Source organism: Lepisosteus platostomus, chromosome 12, assembly GCF_059453375.1.
Source record: "Lepisosteus platostomus isolate fLepPlt1 chromosome 12, fLepPlt1.hap1, whole genome shotgun sequence".
In the NCBI taxonomy this organism is placed as follows: domain Eukaryota; kingdom Metazoa; phylum Chordata; class Actinopteri; order Semionotiformes; family Lepisosteidae; genus Lepisosteus; species Lepisosteus platostomus.
Genome location: NC_142622.1, coordinates 23,344,685 through 23,367,280, shown reverse-complemented (window position 1 = coordinate 23,367,280; position 22,596 = coordinate 23,344,685). Strand labels below are relative to the sequence as shown.

Genomic DNA, 22,596 nt, shown 5'->3' with positions numbered 1-22,596 from the left:
TCAGTATTCTACTGATAAATAACTGCATCTAACTATTGTTTTTTCAGCTGGTTTTGCTATTACATGACTATCCAGTACACGTTACATGGCAGTAACTTTACTTTTAGCTTGACTTCTGTTACAAATTAAGAAGCTTCTTATAGATAACTATATATTGTAACGCTTACGGCCGACAGGCGCTGTGTAAGAGCCGGCGTACCAGAGCGGGTGACGTCACCGCCCTTCCCTGTGATAGCAGGACCACAGCTACTGGGCTGCGGAGAGATCTCTCTTTAGCTCACGGGGCTAGGTCGCTGCAGAGAGACGCGGAAGTCCCGGGTTCGAGCCCCGGACGGTGCAGGGGCCGACCAGATGCGGCAAGGGCGCCCGCCTGAGCCCCCGTTGCGTTACATTGGTGTCAGAAGTGGGGTGGGATAGCCCTTCGCCGGGGACGGCGATTTAAGCGGGGGAGAGTGTAACGCTTACGGCCGACAGGCACTGTGTAAGAGCCGGCGTACCAGAGCGGGTGACGTCACCGCCCTTCCCTGTGATAGCAGGACCACAGCTACTGGGCTGCGGAGAGATCTCTCTTTAGCTCACGGGGCTAGGTCGCTGCAGAGAGACGCGGAAGTCCCGGGTTCGAGCCTCCAGTCGGGATGGGGCCGACCAGATGCGGCAAGGGCGCCCGCCTGAGCCCCGTTGCGTTACATTGGTGTCAGAAGCGGGGCGGGATAGCCCTTGCCGGGGACGGCGATTTAAGCGGGGGAGAGTGTAACGCTTACGGCCGACAGGCGCTGTGTAAGAGCCGGCGTACCAGAGCGGGTGACGTCACCGCCCTTCCCTGTGATAGCAGGACCACAGCTACTGGGCTGCGGAGAGATCTCTCTTTAGCTCACGGGGCTAGGTCGCTGCAGAGAGACGCGGAAGTCCCGGGTTCGAGCCCCGGACGGTGCAGGGGCCGACCTAATGCGGCAAGGGCGCCCGCCGGAGCCCCCGTTGCGTTACAATATTAATGTTTGTGCAAACCAGTAAAATAGTGTAATGGGGCATAGATATCTCCTTGTAATGACTATCACATAATTTAATGTGTTTCGGGTAGCTGTGTCAGCATGCAAAGAGCTGCAAAGGAACAAGTAAAGGTTTATTCCGTGTTGGAAAGAAACACGGAATAGGAGTCTTCTTTGGCTCTGCCAGTGTGACACCCGAAGAAGGCTCCACAGCCGAAATATTGTGTTTCTTTTTATCAGCATAGAACAAACCTTTACTTGTTCCTAATTTAATGTATTTTAGCGCACGCAAGGCGGGCTGGGAATAGCGCCTGAGGGGCGGGACGGAGAGCCGCGAGACAGCTTCTTCCTTTCCGTGTCTGTTAGCGTATCGCTGTCTCCCCTGTCCTTGTACACCTTTCCCCGGTTCCAGTTAATAAATGTGTTGTTTAACCCCTTTTCCTGAGACCTATGCCTGCTCCATTCCGTGCCGAAACCCGCGGTCGTTACAGTATTATTTCTGCTTGTAGAATTTTAGTTCAAACTAAATGCCAACAGAACTTTAGTGTATGGTTTCAAAGAATATGAGTAATAGGGTTTCTTCTGACAATAACACTACGATTTTGAAGAACTGCACTGGTATTTGGCCACTAGGTGGGACTATAGACTTGAGGTACTCCAACAATGTATTTCTGAAGGTAGTCTGTCGAGATGTTCCAGAATCCTTCTGTGCACCCATTTTAAAAGAGAATTACATGTTACACATTTTGAATGGTACCAGCGTGGTGCCTTGCTAGGGCCAGGGCCATGGGTTCAATTCCTGTGGTGCTACTGGTGTGGATTTGAAATGCTCTCCCTGTGTTTGTGTGGATTTCCTGCAGACGTTCAAAGACAAACTGGTAGGTAAATTGGCTTCTGGGGAAATTGGCCCTGGTGTGAAAGTGTGCATGTCTGTGTGAGCTCTGCAATGGGCTGGAGTGGTTAGCAAATTAATGAAGGATACAAATTTCATCTCAGACATGTGTCTTCCAACAGATGCTTGAAACTAGTTTTTTGGGGGCACTGATGTAGTTCAATAATTTTATTAGTCTCACTGTAAGTGCAATATACTGAACTACTTATCGCTTCAAAAAATGCATAAAGTGTACATTAAATCATAGTCATTTTGGTAGTAGGTGCACAGACGGGGAAATTCATTATGCTGATGAATATTTTTCGGCAGTGCAGGTGATAAATTGGCTAGTCACAAGCTAGCATGTGGTGTGATGATTATTGTTGGAAGCATTACAAGTGGTACATTTGACGTGCATGACTTGCACCAGGTTGTAGATTCTGTCTTGAGTGCAAAAAATCAATAATACAGATTTGGTCTAAAGTGTCCCGCTTTAATCCTTTTAATTATGTCCCATGTGTCAATACATGTGTCCCGCATTTCGGGCAAAGAAAAAAAACACTACACTTCCCATCCTGCTTTGTGCCAACTACATCCTGTTACAACCGCCTGAAGGTGTTGGTATCCACGGATACCACAGCAGTTGGGAAAATGGCAGAAAAGGAAGAGCCGGGGCCGGGCTGTGAGGCGCCCGCAGCCCAGGAGCCAGAGCCCGAGAGCTCGCACGGTCTTCGCTCCCCTTCCGTGACCTTCAGCGAGACGGTGCAGCCGGCGGTGACAGGAATGGTGTCACAGCTGTTCATGCAGCCGCCGCAGCTGAAATTTGACAAAAATATCAAGCAGGCCTTCTATAACACCGGGGCAATGATCTTCGTAGCGATCTGCTGCGGGGCTGCCGTGTTGGTGTACTTTATACTGGAGGCCTTCCTACGACCACTGCTGTGGGCTGTCCTCTGCGGCACTTTCCTGCACCCTTTTAAGTACTCGCTCGCCCGAATCGGCCGGTCGTGGCTGTCCAGTTTGCAGGACACCGGCACGCCGATCGTGCTGGGCACTTTGCTCCTGCCGGTGTGGTTCTTTAACTACGTGGTGGAGATGCTGGGGGCTTTGGTGCTGGAAAAGCTCAAGATCCTGCTGGTGATCGGGGCTGGTCTCCCCCTAGTTTGCTTCTTTTACTACTTTGGGAGCGTGATTGGGATACAGGTTATAATCGGACACACCTGCGACATCATCTGCGGCGCTCTGGATTATTTCAAGGCGACCTGGGTAGGTACAGCGAGCGCCACACCCCCGTCCGTGGTAAACACGCAATTCCTTTCAGGCAGGCGAAGGGGGCGTACTTATTTTCCCAAACACTTCCAGCCACGTGGAAAGAATTGGCCGTCTTCGTTAAAGCAACAAATTCCATATTTAGTGTGGTTCGCATCTTTTACTCAAAATCGTTCTTTGAGTCTATTAAAATAATTTATTTTTGCGTTCTCTGGACTGGCCTCTTGTTTTATTCCTTTGCATGAGGTTCGTGTGACTGTGCCGCTCCAGCATTTTACAATCTGTTGGTTTTTACATATGGTTTTTAAGATAGGCTGTATATCTTGCTGATTCTACTTAGTGCGATTGTGGTCTGAAATAAAATCACGTTTTCCAAGTGCCGTTTGGCATGTTGGAAATTAAACTTTTGCAGTGTTAATGGAGCTACCGAGAGCAGCACAGGATTTGTATTTTAAAAGCTCGGCCTTTTCTAATTATAGCATACCAGTTTTTCTGCAAGTCTCGGAAACGCTTAAATAAGGGGGGGAAAAAACTTCTATACGCTAAGGGTCTGTTTGACTCTTGCAGACTTCAAGTATAAATAGATCAGACCGTCAGTGGGTTTGCTATACTTGTATTGTATCTACAAGGATGAGTTTACATTGTGAAGAATTTGTCTGCTACTGTCACTCCAAAGGGATTAGTCCAAGGGCAGTCGATCCTGCTCTCTAAAAGCCACGATCCTCAAGGCTTTACAGATCACCCTTAAATCGCCACTTTGTAAAGCCTTGGAATACTTGACTTTTGATTAATTAAGTCTGTTAATTAGTTCAATTAGTTAAGAATCTTCCATGTTCTGGATAAACTGAAAGCGTTTGTATTTTATCATTTCAAATGATCGCAAACGTACGTATTTAAATAAGTCGCCCACATACAGTAAGTAGTCAAAACGAAGATGTTCCCAGGGTTTACAAATGAACGCTTTAAGGGTGACAGAGGGTTAACCTTACCTACACTTGCATATAAAGTGTCCCTCTTTCCCCTGCAAGCATTTTTTGTGAGGTGGCATTGAGGTTGACTTTAGTCCTTTTGTCTGAAAAATGGTTTGCAATTGCAATTAATAATTATTATATTACCACAGTTCTGCCAGTTCAGCTGCATGTGTACCATCATGCCTAAATGGCTTCAGACACGTTAACTAGCCATAGACGTTCAGGTAGGTAGCTGCGTCCGCATGTGTAGACTGCAAGGAACAGGTAGAAAGAAAAGAGAAATAAAAAGAAAAGGGACAACGTTTTGGCTGTAGAGCCTTTTTCAGGTGTTCCCTCAGAGATGATGTCGCCTCACCTCAAAGGAAGGCTCTATAGCTGAAAGGTTGTGTCTCTTTTCTTTTCCTTTCAGCATGGATTAAACCTCTATCTGTTCCTTTACTAGACATGTAATTTTGTTGGTGACATCTGTGTGAAAACTGTAATAACATTCTTAACCTTTTTTTTTCCATTTAACACACAGTATTGAAAAGACCAGTTGCCTCGCATTTCCCTCTTTTGCAGCTTGAAAACACGAATGGCTTATTTCAGAAAATGATTGGAATGCTTTGTTCTGAGTTTAAAAAAAAAAACAACTCCTTACTTGAACAAGCAGTTTTCAGGTTGCGTGACTTCGGCTCTCCCCATAATTGGGGTCGGATGTCATTGACAAAACTTCACATTAGCATTTGTCTCGGTGCCCGGAGAGCACGTTTCCAACCCTGCACAGCGGCAGGTGGAAATGTGAGCGGTCTGGCCAGTTCACAATGTGTGACCCACGTGGAGATGTAGCATTTCTCCTGATTCAGTTCGTCGTGGTGAAATGTGAATGTTTCCACCCTGCTGAGGAGTCCCTGTACAGTGGGCTCATGTCTGTGCTCCCCCAGGTGTGCACGTTGGTGGCCGGGTATGTGCTGGCTGTGATTTTTAAATGGAGCCCCAGCACAGAGCGGTATCTGAGGGCCATCTCAGTGCCTGTGTGGACCGTGCTGCTCTTCTACCTGGGTGAGTTAACATCATCTCCTATCGCAGCTTCTCCAAGTTAGGTTTTTAAAAATGTATTTTGGCCGAACCTTGTATGTTCCTCTTCCAACTGCCGGCGGCGTTTTCCGTGTTTTTACTGCCCACTGTCGTGCATTCACAGCATTTTTGTAGTAGTTTTACAATGTTTTCATTGTGCATTTGATTTGCCATGGTTTTCCATGGTATGCATGATGCTTTATAATAACTCGTAGTGTGCTACCTGTTATGCTTTTATGGATTATCTCATGGTGCTAAATACAGTATGGTGTAATAGAGAAAAATGACGTAATTTTATTATATGAGTAATGTACACTGATACTTTAAATTTTTCCAGATAAATAGGCAAGCACCATATTTATTATTTTCTTATCTGTGATATTTTGAATATTGGGTTTTTGGGACTAGTTTTGATTATTCTTGGCAGACTTCAAATTAGTAGTTGTGGCCTAGTAGTATATGTCTGAATGGCCCCTTCTTTTTTGCAGACTGCTCTGAGGTTTCAGAGGTGGATATGGCAGAGTGGTGGTCTCTCTTAGTAAGGGTGTAAAAGCTGTTATGTAGTGGTGGAGCTGTCATCGAGACCCTCAGGGTGGTAGTTGCGATAGTTGTGTCTCACGAGGCTCCTCTCTGTCTCTCCAGCTTCTGCAACTGGCTCCTGGAGAATCCCTGTGTTTGTCATTGTCTTGTCTCTCCTCCTTGTGGGCAGCCTGCATGAGAAACAGCAGGTCCAGGGCAAGTGTAAGTGCATCCCTTTTGCACTGAATAGGTCTTCCTGTATTTATTGTGTACCAGCTAAAAATCTCATTGAGAAGATTGAATGTTTGAATATTCAGTTGCCATGTTTCAGAGCGGGCTGGAATGTGAGCTTTGGCATTGAAATTCCTTTGTTTTTTTGCACTCTCTGAGCCAGCACCATCACAGTTTGTATAAAAGTGAGCATGCAAGCGAAGTTCCAAGATTTAAAATTAGTGTAGTTTTACATTACTAGTGGTAGTGGAGAATTAATGAAACAATACACTCAGCACAACTTGTTTTCCAGCTCTATTATTTTAATTACACAGACTACATCACAAGGTTAATGATGTTTTAATGATCACCTCTCATGAATCACGTTGTTTGTCTTGAAATCTTTGAGAAGCCACAGGGTGCATATAAAAGTGGAAATGATTGAATGCAGTCTGGAGAGCAATGTGTGTGTTGGGCAAACAATTGGAGATTTTACAGGGACACCTTAACCCTCTTGTTTGTGTTTATCCAGCTGGGGAGCTGTCAGGCAAAGTCCTGTCCATTGCTGCTAACACCATCTTCATGGCCATCTCCTGTACTGGCTTCACAGAGCAGGAGCCGGAGGAGGAGGCCTCCAGTTCACAGCCTGAGGGTGAGTGGGGGCCTTGTTGAGGAAAACTGGGTGTGACAGAGCAGATAGGAAAAGAGCAACAGGCGTAATAAGTTTTAATAAACCATTCAGAACCAAGAGTTGTTATGTGAGTAGGACCTTGTGTTTTCACAAGCGATTTGTTACTCTTCCTTTTAAAAAACGAGTAGTAAAAACCAAGAAATGGTATTGTTGTCTTCACACTCTAGAGAATATTGTTAAGTACATTATACAATGTTTAAAAACCAGTTTTCTTATTTTAGTGTTTTAAGTGGTCTGTCCTGGTCTACGTAATTCTCCTCTAGGAAAGGAATGCACAGTCTCCTTCCTTGTAGACCTCTCCTCACTTGGTTTTACTCACACACATGTCCTCTAAACTTATTAGACCTTCTCACCAGCTCATCACTTTGTCTGAGTTAATCACCAGGCACTGGGGTATTCCGCTTGATTAACTCTGTGTTGCCCAATTCTCAGTCTTCACTTTCACTCATGAATTGGATCTTTACTAATCTTTACTAACCACCACCAACTTTTTCCATCTGATCCTATTTGGCCAGGGGCACTTCTGTATAACCAACACTTTTGCCCCTACCAAAGCAGCAGTTGGTTTGCTCTCATTTCACCCTCTACAAGACTGCCCCACCAGACTGCCTATCTGTCTGTGGATTTTAAGGCACAGGGAGAACTTGTGGCTCAAGCTGTGCCGTCTAGACTCCTCTCTCTGCACCGATATGCTGCTGTCTTGATAAAGGATGCTCTACTCCTCCAGTTAACAACATGATCAGTCAGCCCCAGTTTAGCTGGCCAGCCCTTTCCTTGGCAGCACTCTTCAATACCAATGCGACTGGCAAACATACTACTGTGGGTGCTGCCTGGGCAGCACCTGTGACACCCTTCAGTACAGCCTAAGCTGTATTTACTATTGTTACAAGCCTATTATTTAATTCAGAGGACTGGATCATACTACACAAACCCTATGCTAACAGCTCCTTTTCCCCTACGTGGAATTTCACTCCCTCTGTGTGCCAGTTACTCATTCAGACCAACTGTGATTCATTCTGCAGGTCTCCTTTTAAACAGGTGGGCATTTGATTTCGGGTGTATTTTCATTAGTATAGTTCTTAAATCATTTATTTGGGACTCAATGCTGAATTTACAGCAGACTTTAAAGTACATTTTAAATGTGCTTCCTAGTGACACCGCATTGAGACAAAATACTGCAATGGATTCACCCCCTGAAATTGCTGTCTTATTTAGTTTTTTAAAGTGAATATATTTAAATGGGTAAAAGAAATATCAGCTTAAAGTGCACAGAGAGATCAAAAGTTAGATTTCACAGATTTATCCTCTATGACCCAATGAGATCACAGGCTTCATTTTGTTATTTCTTATTCATATAATCTGTCTGCTGAGGGGTCGCTCATTAATTCCTACAGCTTCATTGCTAAGCAGACTTTACTATGTTTTCATAGGACAGTGAAAGCAGTGGCATTGCAGAATTGGAGGTTGTACTTAGAAACAGATGTAATCTAAGCTTTCTGTCTTTTGCTGTACGGTGATTAATTTTTTGTTTTCTGACTAGATAATGGCGTCCGACTTCTGGCTTGTCTCCTGCAGATTCCTCCAGTAGTGGGAGCCCCGGCTCGGGCTCTGCTTCCCCCAGCCGGGCGGCTAGGCGACCACGCCCAGAACTGCGCTCGCTGCTGAAGCGGAAGAAGGCCAGCGACATCTACTTCGTGCTGCTGGTGTGGGCAATCATCATGGTGCAGATCTGGCTCAACCTGTGGATCCTGCAGCTGCTGCCCGTCCCCGTGGCTGGTAAACCTGTCCGCTCCCTCACGCTGTTTCCTGCTGATCCGGCATCTCATCTGGCTTTATATTTAAACAATGCACTGTTGATGAAAAAGTCCCTCATTGTACCGTAGCTTTGGGTGCATTCGTTGTACTGTAGCTTTGTTTGAGTGATTGTCTCAAGATCCTCAAATTTAAATTATATTACTGAAAATGACAGCTGTGAAGAATATGGTTGACTGCAAACACAACTTGCCAGGTCAGCAGTGTTAATGATTTCATTGCCTGCAGGTCCAGTTAAGATGCAGAGGTTTAAGGCAGGTTAGGTTTTTGTCAGCCTACTAGTAGGAGATCAGCTTCACTCTTGGAATTTTTGATTAACTATTAAGTATTTTCATCAAGTAACCGATTTCTTACAGTTCTGTACAGTATTGAAATGTGAATGCATGCATGGACTCAGGATGGGTGCTTATCGACGTTAATCCCGATTTGTATGCTCTTCACAGTGTGGGTGCTGAAAAAGTTGGTGGTGCACTTTGGCCTGATGGACTTTGCAGAGAGGAGCTTGGCATCTTGGTGGGCAGTGATAGCGAAGTTTATGCAGGAGCGCCAGGATGCCTTGGCTCCAGGACCCATTAAGGGCCTGGCACACTTCCTCCTAAAGGTGGACACAAAGGTAATGTCACACACCCTCTGTACTGTCTGTGCCGAGAGTTCAGGACTGTACAACAGTGTACCTGCTGAGAACACCCAAAAGTGCAGAGCAACACAGCCAGGAACCACAGCAGCCATGGCAGCACTGTTCAGCTGCTTTTCATTGTGCAAGTATCAAAATCAAAATAATAAGCCTGTATATCACAAGTTTCACTGAAAGTATTTCACCATTATCACTAATTTTCAGAGATACTTGACATCTTCTATTGCTTATTAATTCCAAATGCAGCATGAGTCTGTGTGCAAGTCAGAGTCTGACTCTCCAAGAGAATTCTACACATGTGCCACCCAGTGTTCCACCAAGGCTGTCTGAGCATGTGAGTCTGACAGGCTTGTAAGCACTGAGGTGGACTCATCTGTGACTTATGTTGAAAGCAGAGTAGAAAATATTTCATCCATCAAACATTATAACTATGATAAACACCAGTGGCAATCAAGTGTTTGACTCAATTGTTGACAAAAAATGCACTTTTAACGAAAAAAATCAGCATTACCCTTAACATGGATTCATAAGAAAGATCGATAATCAGGCATTTCTTCATGCTTGTTTCCTATGGTCAGTTTCTCAGGTTTCTATAAACTTGAGAACTCTTTTGTTATGCGCGTAAATGAAGTACACTGGAGATGGCCGGTGCTGACTCATTAGAAAACCAGAACGTGCTGGGGTAAACATAGAACTGTATAACAAAATATCGTAGTGAGCGTTCACTTCTAAATTCCAGTAATCTAAACGCTTTTAGAGCTCGGATTCTTTTCCTTGAATCTCTCCACGCCAGAGGACTTTTTCTTGGCTCCTCGTTTTCACTCCTCCTGCGGTCAAAGCCCCCTCTCCCGATGCGCTGAAATTATGTGATGCATGCCTGTCACCTGTGCCCATGTCTGATCTCTCCAATAATCCCCCCATGTCTTCTTGTCTTCTTCCTGAAAGCTGTGGCATTGGCTTAACAAGCAGGTAATAATCTGATGGTTGTAATCTGCAGTACGAGAGAGAGAGAAAGTGAGTGAGAGTGTGATTTTGCGCACCCATTAGAAGCCTGGACCTAAGCTTTGTTCCATTCACCCTGTCAGCCTTTGCATTCCTCCTGATTTGCTGCTTAAGTCATGGGCTTTCAGTTTTTTTAGTCGTGTTGCTATCTAATGCAGCAAGCTATGGAAGGTTGATATTTTTTCTCTGAAGCATACCCTAGAGTTCCAGCTGTGTAGCTGACATTTATGAATGCAAATTAGGTTTTTGAATAAGGTACAGGAAGGATCAATTCTAAATGAAGCTCTTCTAGTTATTAAGAGAATGCTGTTTTTTAATCAAGATGATGAAACAACTGTTTTTTTTGCCTAAATGTGGCCCGGTTCACTTTCATCCTCACAGATATGACATGACAACTTTAGAAAACAAATTAATGCTCAAAATGTAGACTTGCTGGTATCATGAGGAATTTTAGGGTATGATTTTTGTCCCTCACGTCAATATCATTTTGAAAAAAGCATGCCTGTGATATGTAAGAGAAGTACAACATCATCTTTTTTGACAATTCAGATTTATCTTTGATAAGTGTCATTTTTGTATCTTGTCTGGAGGACATGACTGCTTATTAGTAGAGACATCAATAAAATTTGTGATCCTGTGTTGCCTAGAATAAAACTACAAAATAAATTATTTTCAAGAAAATAGATTCTCATCAGATAATTGTTATGGTTACACAAGCAATCTGAAGACCTGTAGAATGGTTACAAATGAGAGGAGGCCTTTCATATAGTTTATTTTTTCGGAAGCTAATTGATCTAAGGAACATTTTTTTAATCTTTAGAACAAGCAGCAAACATGAATTAAATTAGTACATGGTTTATATACATAATAACAAGTACTTGTTCCCTGGAGTATCCTCTCATACCTCCCTTGAGCTGCTGAAATAAGCAATGAGTTTTGTAGCTTTATTTGCTGAGATGTGTAGTTCAGTTTTAGCTGTGTTTGGCAATATAATTTCCTTAGGTGGGCCAGAAGTGAGCTTTCTTGTTATTTAGGCTCCAGCCTACAGAAAATGAAACCTTCCATAGCTTATGCTTCTGTTAAACTGGTTGGCTTGAGTGGTTCTGATGCATGAAGAGCAAACACACCCTTTTAGACTGTTGTGGGCTTAATCTCAGGTCTCTGGCCACAACTAGGGTTGGTTCTTGGTGTCATTTCATAATGCTGAAAGTGTGCTGTTTTCCTGTATAAAACCATTTAAGGCTGTGGTCCTGACATCTGTAAGTTCCTGTTCTGAGCTCCTGTGGCTCAAGAGTCAGTGTGTCAGAACATCAGATTAAAGGGAAGCTGTTCTTCCGAGGAATCCATCTAAGAAAGGTCTGCTGAGAGCCGCCTTCTCGGGTATTTGATCTTATCTGACACAGGCTGGAAGATGTCTAGCTCTTTGTTAGTAATGCAGCACACATGAAAATGCTCTTTCTTTGCTGGGTCTCTTTGTTAGTACTGCCCCAGGAGGACTTCAGTTCAGAGCTTGGTTTTGGCATTTATTTTACTGTCCAGTAACAGATTGCTTAACTTGGAAGTCAGTTAACATTCTATTACATTTTCCCATGCTAGGAGGCCCAAGGAGAGTTGTCCTACAAATTCAAGGTATTAGCTGTTTGCATATTTTTATCGCCGCGCCTATGAGCAATGAACTCTATAACAATGAACAAAAGCTTGAAAATAATGAGGACATCTCACACAAATGCAAAATAGTAATCTCGTTCATAAAAATGATCACTTGTGAGACTGCAATGAAATATCAACTTAAAATAAAAGTATTGTTAAACAAATAGGGAGTCATATGAAGAGCATGTGCTGTTGTTGAAGGCAAGATGTTGTACTTGTGTTTATTTGCACTTGGAACAGGAAGTGGAGCTTGCATAAAATATTCCTGTGCTCTGTTGCTTTGGCTGCAGTATTCTGTTTGCATACTTAGGGCCTCTTAAACAGAAGATCATGCTCACCAAACTGTACTGTCATTCTGGGGTAATTACTATGACAGTGAGTCACACAGATGTTTGTTTGTTGATCTCAAGCAGTGAATGTATTAGTTCTTTAATACCAGTTATTTAATTCCTCATTTATTGCCAACATCCTTGCATGTTTTCATTTTTGATCTCTTTGACTATTTGCGGCGTCAACAAAGTATTCCACAAATACTCATTTGAAACATGATTCATTGGAAAGAATTATGCTTGGCAGGATTGGAAGGCAACAACATTCTGAAGTCTCTCTGTTCAGCATGGAGGCACTGAGTTAACAGTACCTCCTCACTGTCTACTGTTTCTGGAATAGTTAATATGGCATAAAGATGCTAAACTGGTAATAATAAATAATCACGTGTGACAAAATATTAAAGGACAAGTCAAAACATATAATAGGATTCCTTTCCCAGTCATTAAGTCCGATTATCAAGAGACTGGGTGTTTCTTTTTAGTGAAAATGACCTATAATGCTTTGTTTTTCAAGGAAAATGTGCGCTTGTTCCGAGTTTAATCTGTGTCCTCTAAGTTAACTCAACATAAAATTTAAATTCCCAGGGCGTGCTATTCCGTTTAATAGATCAGTGTAGCATGAGAAAGCGACATTCATGTCTTTAATCATCACAGGACAGCAGGGTATGTGTGACCTAAGGAGGGGTGCAGTACAGAACTCTCCTCTCAGTCTCCATTAACTTCACAGTAGGGGGTTAGGTTATTGTGCACATTAACATAGAGAATCGATGGAATAGACACTTTGAAAGTAATGTGATTTAAACAACAAAAAACATTTAACAAAGTGTGTTGGAGACAATGATTCAGAATGCAGTAAGTATTGAAACAGGCAGGGGGGGTCTGTCCACTGACAGGGGCATCAGATATATGGCAGTTCCGTAGCACGTGTTTTTGCAAATGTTTCTGAAAGGGATACATACAGGAAAACAACATGAATTTAAAACTATGACTAACACCTGTGGCATCCTTACAAAAAATAAGACAGTAATCCACTTACACAGTCCAAAATGGTCTTTTGGTGACTTCTCCTGATTTAATGTGTAAGTGTGACAGGATAATATAGCTAGAGAAACCTGGGACTCATAGCTTTCAAGTTTTGACTAGTGTCTGTGTATTTATTTTTCAGAGCACCTTTTACTGGCTGAACTGCTGAAATGTTTTAGAGCCAAACGAGGAAAGACCGCTCACTGCTCACTGGATGCCATTTTGGAATAGCCCAGAGGGCAGAATGGGAGCGTGAAAAAGAGATGAGAATCGGCGGCACTCATTCCCGTTTTAAATCATCTTATGTCATTTATTGTTCATTGCGAAAACTATCACTAGCTGAGAGTTAATCAGACTTTATTAACTCGTCTGTTTAGACTTCTGATTTCTGTGGGTGGTGGGGTCTATCTGATAGAGCTATGTTGATCTTCAGAAAACATGGATGCTGGTCACACTTTTTGAGCAGACAGAATTGGTCCATGCCACTAGCACTAGAGAACTATAGACACAGGTTTCTCCCGGTATCCAGTCACTCTTGCCTATCAGAGCCCTATTCCCCTGAGAGAAAGCCCCTGACGACCCCTTTTTCTCTTTCTTTATCTCTCTCTTCAGATGATTGTGTGGCTTGAACGCTCCCTGGACAAGCTCATCAGCATTTTCATCATCTTCCTCCTGGTCATGGGCACCTTGTTACTGGCTCTGCTGCTTACTGCCAAGGTATTGAGTGTGCAATTTAGGGGGTCCATGAGAGTAGAGGTGCATTCAGGCATGGGCTAAAATTTGATCTCTGAAATAGAGGAGAATGCTATAGAAATCAAACTGTAGGGGCAGTGTCAGATCAATCCTAAAGATTTACATCAAAATTTGTCCAAAATTCATCATGATTTTTCAAGTTAGAAAGAAACTCCTAATAGGTTGATGTGAGTGAATGGAGCAGCACTTGTGGCTGCATTTTAAATATTATTTGAATCTGCCTGGAAAATTTTGCATAGTCAAATGCCACCTCTCTATCTATCCATTTTCTAACCCCTTTATCCAATACAGAGCAGAAACGTATCCTATCACGCGACAGGTGCAAGGCAGGAGCATAGTTAATGGACTAACTGAATTAATGTTTAAAAGATGGTACCTTTTAATTTTATTGAGACATATTTGGGTATCAAAAGTTTCCATTTCCATTTATGTACACTAAAGTTTATATTACAGTAATATATAGTATAGTAAATATGATAGTCATAATGGTAATTTAGTTTATGGTAATGGTAGACCCTGACCCTAGCCCAGGGTGTAAACAGGAGTAGGGATTGGCAGGGAGGCGGTGCGATTAGAGCCAAATGTTTCAGTGCAGCGTTCCAGGAAGGTATCGGGATACCTGTAATCTTCTCCCTTTCTGCAGGTTCATCATGAGAGTGTGCACATCATTGAAGTCACCAGCAACCTCATCAACGAGACCGTGTCCAATCATCCAGAGTGGGCCAAGTAAGAAACACACTCTCCAGCTGTCTTGCTGCCGAGAGAACAGCTGGTATCCAGTATACAGGCACTCTGTCGGGTACCACACCTGTCACAACTGATGTCTCTAGATTGAAAATATGAAGTGATATTAATTGGGTACAAATTTCTACTGCAAATGGCAGAATGCAGTGGCAGCTTGTATCTCATGTCCTCCTATGATAAATGAACACATGACAGCGTGGTGGCTGGTTGTGTTTGTTGATTGCAGTGCTGACATGAGGTGAATTATGGAGCAGGCTGAAATCACTTTGTGTTTAGGCTGCCTGGCTCATGTAAACCAGATCTCGGTGGGTTTCACAAGCTTATGCATGAACCATAAGTCACTGAATACCAACCCTTTAAATCAGAGGAGAAGCCCTGAATCTGTATAATGCTGTAAAAACTTTCCCTATACTGAGTTATAGCCCACACAAAGCAAAAATATGTATGATTTGTGGTCAGTGTTTTCACTTTCTTTGTTGATTAGGTGCTGTCAAACACTGGACCTTTCAAAGCACATTACTTGGAATTTGGCACAATCAGAGCAATGATTCTCATGATGAGTTTGATTTGATTATCCCTTACAAAATGAAGGAGATTATTGTAACAAGACAGGCAGTTGTGTAGTTAGTGTGGTGTTGTGTTTAGACTCCCACTGATCTTGATTATATTTATGCTGGATTAAATCAGGGTTTGTTCAGAGAACAAATGAGCTGGCTGAGGTTGGTGTGGTCCAGTTCGGAGGATTACCCCAGTGGGTTCTTCTGTGGGAAAGACAAATCAGTACTTTTTCCTGTTTCCTGTCTAAGAATTGAATTCACAACACCGCGGAAAGTAACTTGTGTTTTAATTGTTTTAGGTGCGCCTGAAAAATAAAGAACAACCTCCTTCGTCAGACGTTATTCTCACATTCATTTCCCAGAGAGCCTGGTGTCTTCTGGTTTTAGTTCTAACCTGAGTGACTATTGTCTCAATTGTGAAGCTCTTTTACACTTGCCATCTCAAAACATTTCTGTCATTAAAGGAACATTCATGGATGAGGCACCTTGAAAGTAAAGTGATCTGTAAAACTAACCAGATTAACCCTCTCCAGGACTAGGAGCTGTAAAATGATAAACGGGAGCATTGATGTGTCTGGCTGGCTCTCGACCTTTTTTTAACACAGTCATTCAACAGTAATTCTGCATCTATGGTGGCAGTCTACACATTAACTGCCACTGGAGCCTGTAAGCTGGGATGGTTCAGCTAAAGGGTTAACAAGTTCTCTTAAGTGCATTAGATCCGTCCTTGATTTCCATATTAACCTCATAAAATTAAGTGATTATCTGGCATGCGCTGTAGTTCTGTCACAAGATTCTCTGAACCCTGCTTTGTAGATCTTGCTCGCTTTACAAAAAGAAATGCTGTTTCAACTTGTTTATGCTCAAAATAATTCCCTCTGGTGCATGACGATCTGTCCTGAAATACCTCCGGTGCTGGGACATAGGAGTGTAATTTAGTCAATTATTTTTCAGATAAATTCCAGTATGTGCTTAGAGGCTAACATAGGCATACCCTATACCATAGGTCCTTAATAGGGACTTATGGATTGTAAATTATGAGCATAATTTTTATAAATCAACATTAATGGAAACCTTGTAAGAACTAACCCCTGGTTAGCACTGGTTTGTGTCTGGTATCTCGATGTCCTGACTGATTGTACTATTATTTTTTTGAACTGGGTTTCTTGAATCAGAAAATATTTTGTCTCTTTGATCCACAGCTGGCTCCCAGAGGCTCAGGTGGTGCAGAAGGCTCTAAATTCTGCTGCTACTAATGTGTACCAGTATGGCAGAGAGTGGATAACCCAGAAGGTATGAAGATACTATTCCAGTCCGGTATTCCTCTAAGCCACACTAGGTCTGTTGCAATTCTGATCAGGTTAAACAACAAGAACAATCAGAGAAAAAGTGATACAGTATTAAACAAGTTACGGCTGAGATGTGGGTGACCTGTGAGAAACGGACAACAGCAGTGAAAACGGGGTTTAGATTTGGCGCTGAAACCCTTGACCTTTTCTTTTGTGTGTCTCCTAGCTTCACAAGATGCTGGGTGAGAAGGTGAACAACACAGCTGTGATTGAGAAGCAGGTGCTGGAGCTGTGGGACAGACTGTATCACTCCTGGTTTGTGAAGGTATAATCAGCATAAGCAATGATCACCTGCTATCAAAATAATTTTTAAACAAAGGGGCTTAAAACATGGTGCCTGAAAGTAGAAAACATTTACAATACTATTTCTACCCTCCCCACACACAATAATTGCTGACCGCAAAGCCCTACCGCGGGTGGTGAAAACTGCCCAGTCCATCACTGGGGTTGCCCTCCCATCTATACAGGACATTTATGACAGACGGTGCTTGAGGAAAGCTCTAAGCATCATCAAAGACCCCACACATCCCAGCTACAGACTGTATGACCCTCTACCATCTGGAAAACGGTACCGGAGCATTCGGGCCCGGACTACCTGACTCAGAGACAGTTTTTACCCCCGCACTATCAAACTATTAAACTCCCAGGCTCTCTCACTCTCACCTCAGCTCTCACCTATGATCTGAACCTCACAGTGCCTTCTTTCTTTCTTACCAAAAACTCACACATTGAAATCTACCTCTACCTTACATGTCAAAAAGCTCACTCCCCATAGTTTCTATCCTTTTATTTCATTCTGTTGATGCATGTTTTTGCACATCTGATGTTTTTGCACATTACCTGTTACCTTTTTGTTGTTTTGCACATTGCCTGTTGTTGTTTTTTGCACACTGCCTGTTGTCTCTGTCTTTCTTTTATTATACAATTGTATTGTTTTTTTGTACTACGTATCGTCTGAGAGCTAGCTAAATAGCATTTCGTTATACCATATACCTGTATATGAGTATAATGACAATAAACTTGAACTTAAACTTGATAATAAATTGACATTTGAAGGTGTTACTTTTAGGTGCAATTGTATATTTTTTCCTATTTTTACGGTACTTAATGAGCATGTCCCTGACATTTTATATTTTGTGCTTTCTGCATAGCAAGTCTCTCTCACTTGGCAGCCCCTGGTTTCTAAACAGTCACAGCTGCAGCTGAACAAAACAAGAATGGGATGTGGCATTATGCTTGTGGCAGTATGTTTATGCATGTTAGACTACTTTGTGTTTTGCTGTAATGGTACACCAGAGAAGTTTTATTACAAGCCATGATCACTAACCTTACTATCGTTTCCTCACTGAAAGTGTAATTGCAACAGAATTGGAAGAAAAGGCAGATTCTCTGATTTACCAAGTAGTAAGTTTATTAGTGATAAATTTTGAGATCTGTTTGGAGCCAGGTGTCCTCCTTAAGCTCCACATTTCAGTTTCCGTTTGTTTTGACATGGTTCTTTGACGAAAAAAGGAGAGTTCCATTGGACGCTGTCCTTGTCTTATGCTTTTTTGTCTTTTAGAATGTTACCCACTCAGGACGACACCGAGGCACCAAGATGCACATTCACCGTCAGCACAGCTGGTTGGGTGATATCCTGGACTGGCAGGACATTGCGTCCTTTGTGCAAGAGAACATCGAGACCTTGCTCTCTGTGAGTGTTTGAGGGATGCAGAACACAGCACAGGCACTTTGCATTGTTCAAAAACCAGTAGGTCTGTAGCCTGTGTAGCCCTGATTTGGTTTGGGTACATTTTTAGAATATGCCAATTCACTTCATGTCAGAATTGAATAAAAAAAATATGTATCTAGAGGGTCCAAGTGGGTTAGTTTCCAATAGAATCTAGGGTATATATTAGACAAAATTAAATACCTTTTATACTGCAGGATTTTGGCCCTGACCTCTTGTAAATCATTTACTTAGGTGGGAAATCAGCTTCATGATTTTACAGTTGTTATTTTGTCATTGTATTGTTCAAATACTTTGTTTAATGTGCATTTTTATGTTTTTATAAATTTTAAATGTGCAACTTTCAGCTAGTATTATATGAGGTTCACAGTATGCTCATGGTTTTATGAAGATGCTGATTAAATCAACCAGCAGTTCTATGTCTGCCGATTTGCTTTCCGATTACATGTTATATATTCTGTGTGGGTTATACAAGGACTGTAAGCTATGACAGACATCTAACAATCTATTTTCCAACTGCTCCATCTAGTACAGGGTTATGGGAGAGTCAGAGCCCATCCTGGCAAGCAGTGGGCACAAGGCAGGATACGCTAGCGCATCACAGGGAACACGCACACACATGCTCACACCAGGGCCAGTTTTCCTAGAAGCCAATCAACCTACCAGTTCTGTCAATTGTGGGAGGAAACTGGAACACCTGGAGGTAACCTGTGCAAACACAGGGAGAACATCAAAATTCCACACAGATAGCTCCCCTGTGCTTCCCACTGACATTTAATAAAATTACTCAGCCACACATGCCGTGGTATGAGTTTGCATAAAACACAGAAAATCTTAAATGTGGGGTTATAATGGAATAGTTTGGACTGTTAGATAACCATGGCTTGAAGCACCAATGCTAGAGATAAGTTATTTCCTACTCTGATCCCAGAGAGCCCTTATTCTTGATCTTTTATAGGTGTCTTTAAACAGTGGCTTTAAAAGGGTAGCTACTGCTGTATTGTCAGTCATAGAGAGCTTGGCAGGCAAGAGCACTGGGAAGACCCGTAGTTCTCCAGGCCAGGTGAAGGCCTCTGTATTAGATCACTGGGTTCCATTGGCTATATCTGTAAGCTGTGAGAAGGAGCGGAGTTTGTGCTTTTCAGTAAATCATGGTGCTGTTTGCATTTGCCTCTTCTGCTCAGATGCTTGCACAGTGGTGACTTCTGATGACAAGAAATGAATAGACACACAGAATCACTGTACATGCTGTTGAGAATGGTATGTATGATGACCCGGGTCCCTCTGTGACTGCAGATCCTGGAGTCCCTGTGGATTGTGATGAGCCGCAACGTCAGCCTGCTCTTCTCCACTGCCACCACCCTCTTCACCATCCTGTTCCACAGCGGCACAGCACTGCTCAACTTCGTACTGTCCCTGGTAGGAGCCATTTGTGCCACCTCTCTTCAGCTTGCTATCCTGAAAAAAATCTCGCATGAAGATTACTTCTTCATTTTCCAATCTTGTCCTTACTTTCCTCCCTGCCGAAAAATGACCAACCCTGTTCACGCCAAGTGTGTCACACCAGTTGTTCTATCAGGGAGACCCCTTGTGATTGAGATGGGCAGTGAACATTATCCTCAGAGCTGCACTATGCCCCTTTGAGTGATCATGTTTTTGAACTCCTCTGTCCTTCAAATCTCTGTGTGAAGTGCCATGTTAAAATATAGCAGACATGATAACTTTAACATGTTAGCTGTTAAATAGGATTTAGGTTTTTAATGTGTCTATATTACTAACGCTATACTACTACTAATGCTATAAAGTCTTTGCCTTTATACTTTTCCTTCAAAAGAATATCACTGGGCTTTATATACAGGCGGGGCCCCACTTAATCCGTCACTGACGTGCAACCCCTGCCTGGTTTTCTGCTGTCGCGTGGCATGATGCTGTAACCAGCAGCTCTCCGTGTGTCGCACTTCCTGTCCTGTTCCAGGTGATCTTCCTGACCACGCTGTTCTACCTGCTGAGCTCCAGTGGAGAGTACTACAAGCCTGTCAAGTGGGTGATCAGTCTGACTCCCCTCTCTCAGCCTGGACCCTCTTCCAACATCGTGGGCCAGTCTGTGGAGGAAGCCATCCGGTCAGTGTCCATTCTGGAACTCACGCACGCATAAGCCAATTTCAGGGCCTCCCTTGTATGACATTCTTTTTTAGAAGTTCAAGTAGGGAGCTGCGTCAGCATGCGTAGGCTGCAAAGGAACAAGTAAAGGTTTATTCCAAGCTGAAAAGAGAAGAAAGGAAACACAATGTTTCGGCTGTGGAGCCTTCTCCAAACACCCAGTTAAGGCTCCACAGCATTGTTTCTCCTTTCTTCTCTTTTCAACAATTTTATTTTTTGTTCAGCTTACCTAGTTTCTCCCAAAAAAATTGAAATAATATGTTAGCCACCCACGCAGCTTGTGCAATGTGAGATTTTATAAAGATGTATACTGGGGTGTTATACTGGCTGAGACCCTCCTGGGGGTGTTCTTTGATTTTTGGTTACAGCCCCTTTCCTATGCAGGCTCGCCACAGGAGAGATATTTCTTGTGCTGTTTCCAGTTCACTGGGAGCATCCCCTGGGCTTCGTTCCTCAGTGTGTCTCATCAGCACTGATTACAATCAACAGGATCAAGTCGGGAATCATTAGCTTAAAGTTCACCTTTAATAGGAGAAGCTTTTAATCAAGGCTAGAGCAACCGAGCACAAGTTTAATTAAAACGTTCTCCACATGATCAGCTTGCGATGTGCTTAGAGGGGAACTGCAACAGTCTTGTTGAATAATATTTTGTGTGCATGCTTCTAATGCCTATTCAGCTTTTTTCCAAGTTAATTAAATTTTTACGTATTTATTCTGAAGGATCAGCATACAATAAAAGTATGAGGCACTTGACTGCACCCTTGAGAAATTTATTGAAGAGAGTTTATTAAATGTTGTCAAGGAGCAGGGCTGAGTTGGTAGAAGAATAGGATTGTTCTTTCAGCTAGCCGCCTAGCCGCCTGACAGTCCTGATTAAGGCTGTGCTACAGGTCAGAGTGGGCTGTGATTTTTCTGTGCTGGCAAAGTTTCTCATGGGGCTGGGCTTACTTGTGTAAGATTGAGCTGTATTTATAAGAGAGGAGGCAATTTCTCTTCATAACAAAGTCCTCTTCCTTGGAATCTTAGCTACCAGTGTGGAAAGAAATCCTGTTTATTTGTAATGCTTAAAACATTTAGGACATTTGAGTTGTCATTTCTGCCAGTGGGGGATGGGTTGAATTGATAGTTTCTTTCTCCAAAAGAAGGTACGTAAATAGGGAATATATTTAGTAATTGCAGGTTTACAAACTGGATATCGCTAAGCTGTTTCCTTACTTGTGGAAGTGCACAGTAGATCTGACTTCTCACAGATCTGGCTGTTTTTGAGGTGTTTTTGTGAGGAAAACAGTTTTATATGTCTTCTGAGGATATCAACAATGGAGAGATCACGTTGATTCTAGTTCATATACTGAGGCTTTAGTCCACTCCTTACTTGAAATGCAAATTGACTTATTATTACTGAGTGTACGAAGAGGGAGAGCTCGAGACTTCTTCAGAAGAATTATTCCCAGGGCGTTGCAGTGCCGTTTCCATTACCCTGCTGTTCGTCTTGGCCAAGCTCAATCTAATTGTTGTTCAGAGAAACATGTTTAATGTATAACGAATTCAGCTGGGATCCACATTTCATGCTGGATATGAGAACCACAGAAGAGCTGTGAGGCAGCGATAAAGTCTAAGCAGATTAGGATGAGCAGCTAAGAAACAGACTGCTCTTAAAGCATGCAGATCTTTTGCAGAAACACAAATGGCAATTTGTTCTGACTTGTGATTGACATTCCACAGTTATGCACTGCAGTGAAAGAAGAGAAGGACCTCTTACAACCATTAATAATGAGAATAAACATGCTTGAGCAGTTTTCATTGTCTTTGAATTGCTCTCAAATGAACATTTCACATGTTTTTTTAGTAGAAATAGGTACAATTATGCAATTATTAATTGCTTTTTACAGCAGTGTAGAGCAGAGGTCAATTTCACTTTCTGTCGGCACAGTGTGGAGCAGTGGATACAGTTCTGGACTCGTTCCAAATCCTAGCTGTGGTTGTCTTGACAAGGTTCAGGGTGTTCACCTGGATTGGTCCAGTAAAATATGCGGCTGTATAAATGGGTGCAAATGTAAGAATTTATCAGCCAAATAAATTAATTAATATGGACTATAGGGCTTAAGAGGCGAGTGATAACAATCACGAACTTGTAAATAAAATAAAATGTGAGAAATGAATTCACCAATTTCGAATTCTGATTCGCAGGAACATACAGGGGGTGGACAAAGTAATACAAACACCAAGCAATATAAGAATATTCATTAATAAGGAGTTGGGCCACCCTTTGCCTTCAGAACTG

The 22,596-nt window shown here is 42.6% G+C and overlaps 1 protein-coding gene across 2 annotated transcripts in view; it reads left to right on the top strand.

Moving 5' to 3' along the window:
• The first annotated feature begins 2,454 nt into the window (after positions 1-2,454).
• Positions 2,455-22,596, top strand: part of tmem245 (transmembrane protein 245) — a 35,722-nt gene continuing 15,580 nt past the window's right edge. Inside the window, exons 1-14 of one of the 2 annotated variants that reach the window (XM_088601438.1) lie at positions 2,455-3,123; positions 5,021-5,138; positions 5,796-5,894; positions 6,415-6,534; positions 8,149-8,349; positions 8,829-8,998; positions 9,965-9,988; positions 13,636-13,740; positions 14,420-14,502; positions 16,280-16,370; positions 16,593-16,691; positions 17,988-18,119; positions 19,452-19,574; positions 20,131-20,276. In XM_088601438.1, coding sequence (XP_088457564.1) covers positions 2,509-3,123; positions 5,021-5,138; positions 5,796-5,894; positions 6,415-6,534; positions 8,149-8,349; positions 8,829-8,998; positions 9,965-9,988; positions 13,636-13,740; positions 14,420-14,502; positions 16,280-16,370; positions 16,593-16,691; positions 17,988-18,119; positions 19,452-19,574; positions 20,131-20,276 — 2,126 coding nt within the window. In that variant the 5' untranslated portion in view covers positions 2,455-2,508. The remainder of the gene's footprint in view (positions 3,124-5,020; positions 5,139-5,795; positions 5,895-6,414; positions 6,535-8,148; positions 8,350-8,828; positions 8,999-9,964; positions 9,989-13,635; positions 13,741-14,419; positions 14,503-16,279; positions 16,371-16,592; positions 16,692-17,987; positions 18,120-19,451; positions 19,575-20,130; positions 20,277-22,596) is intronic. The other variant, XM_088601439.1, reaches the window with a different exon arrangement.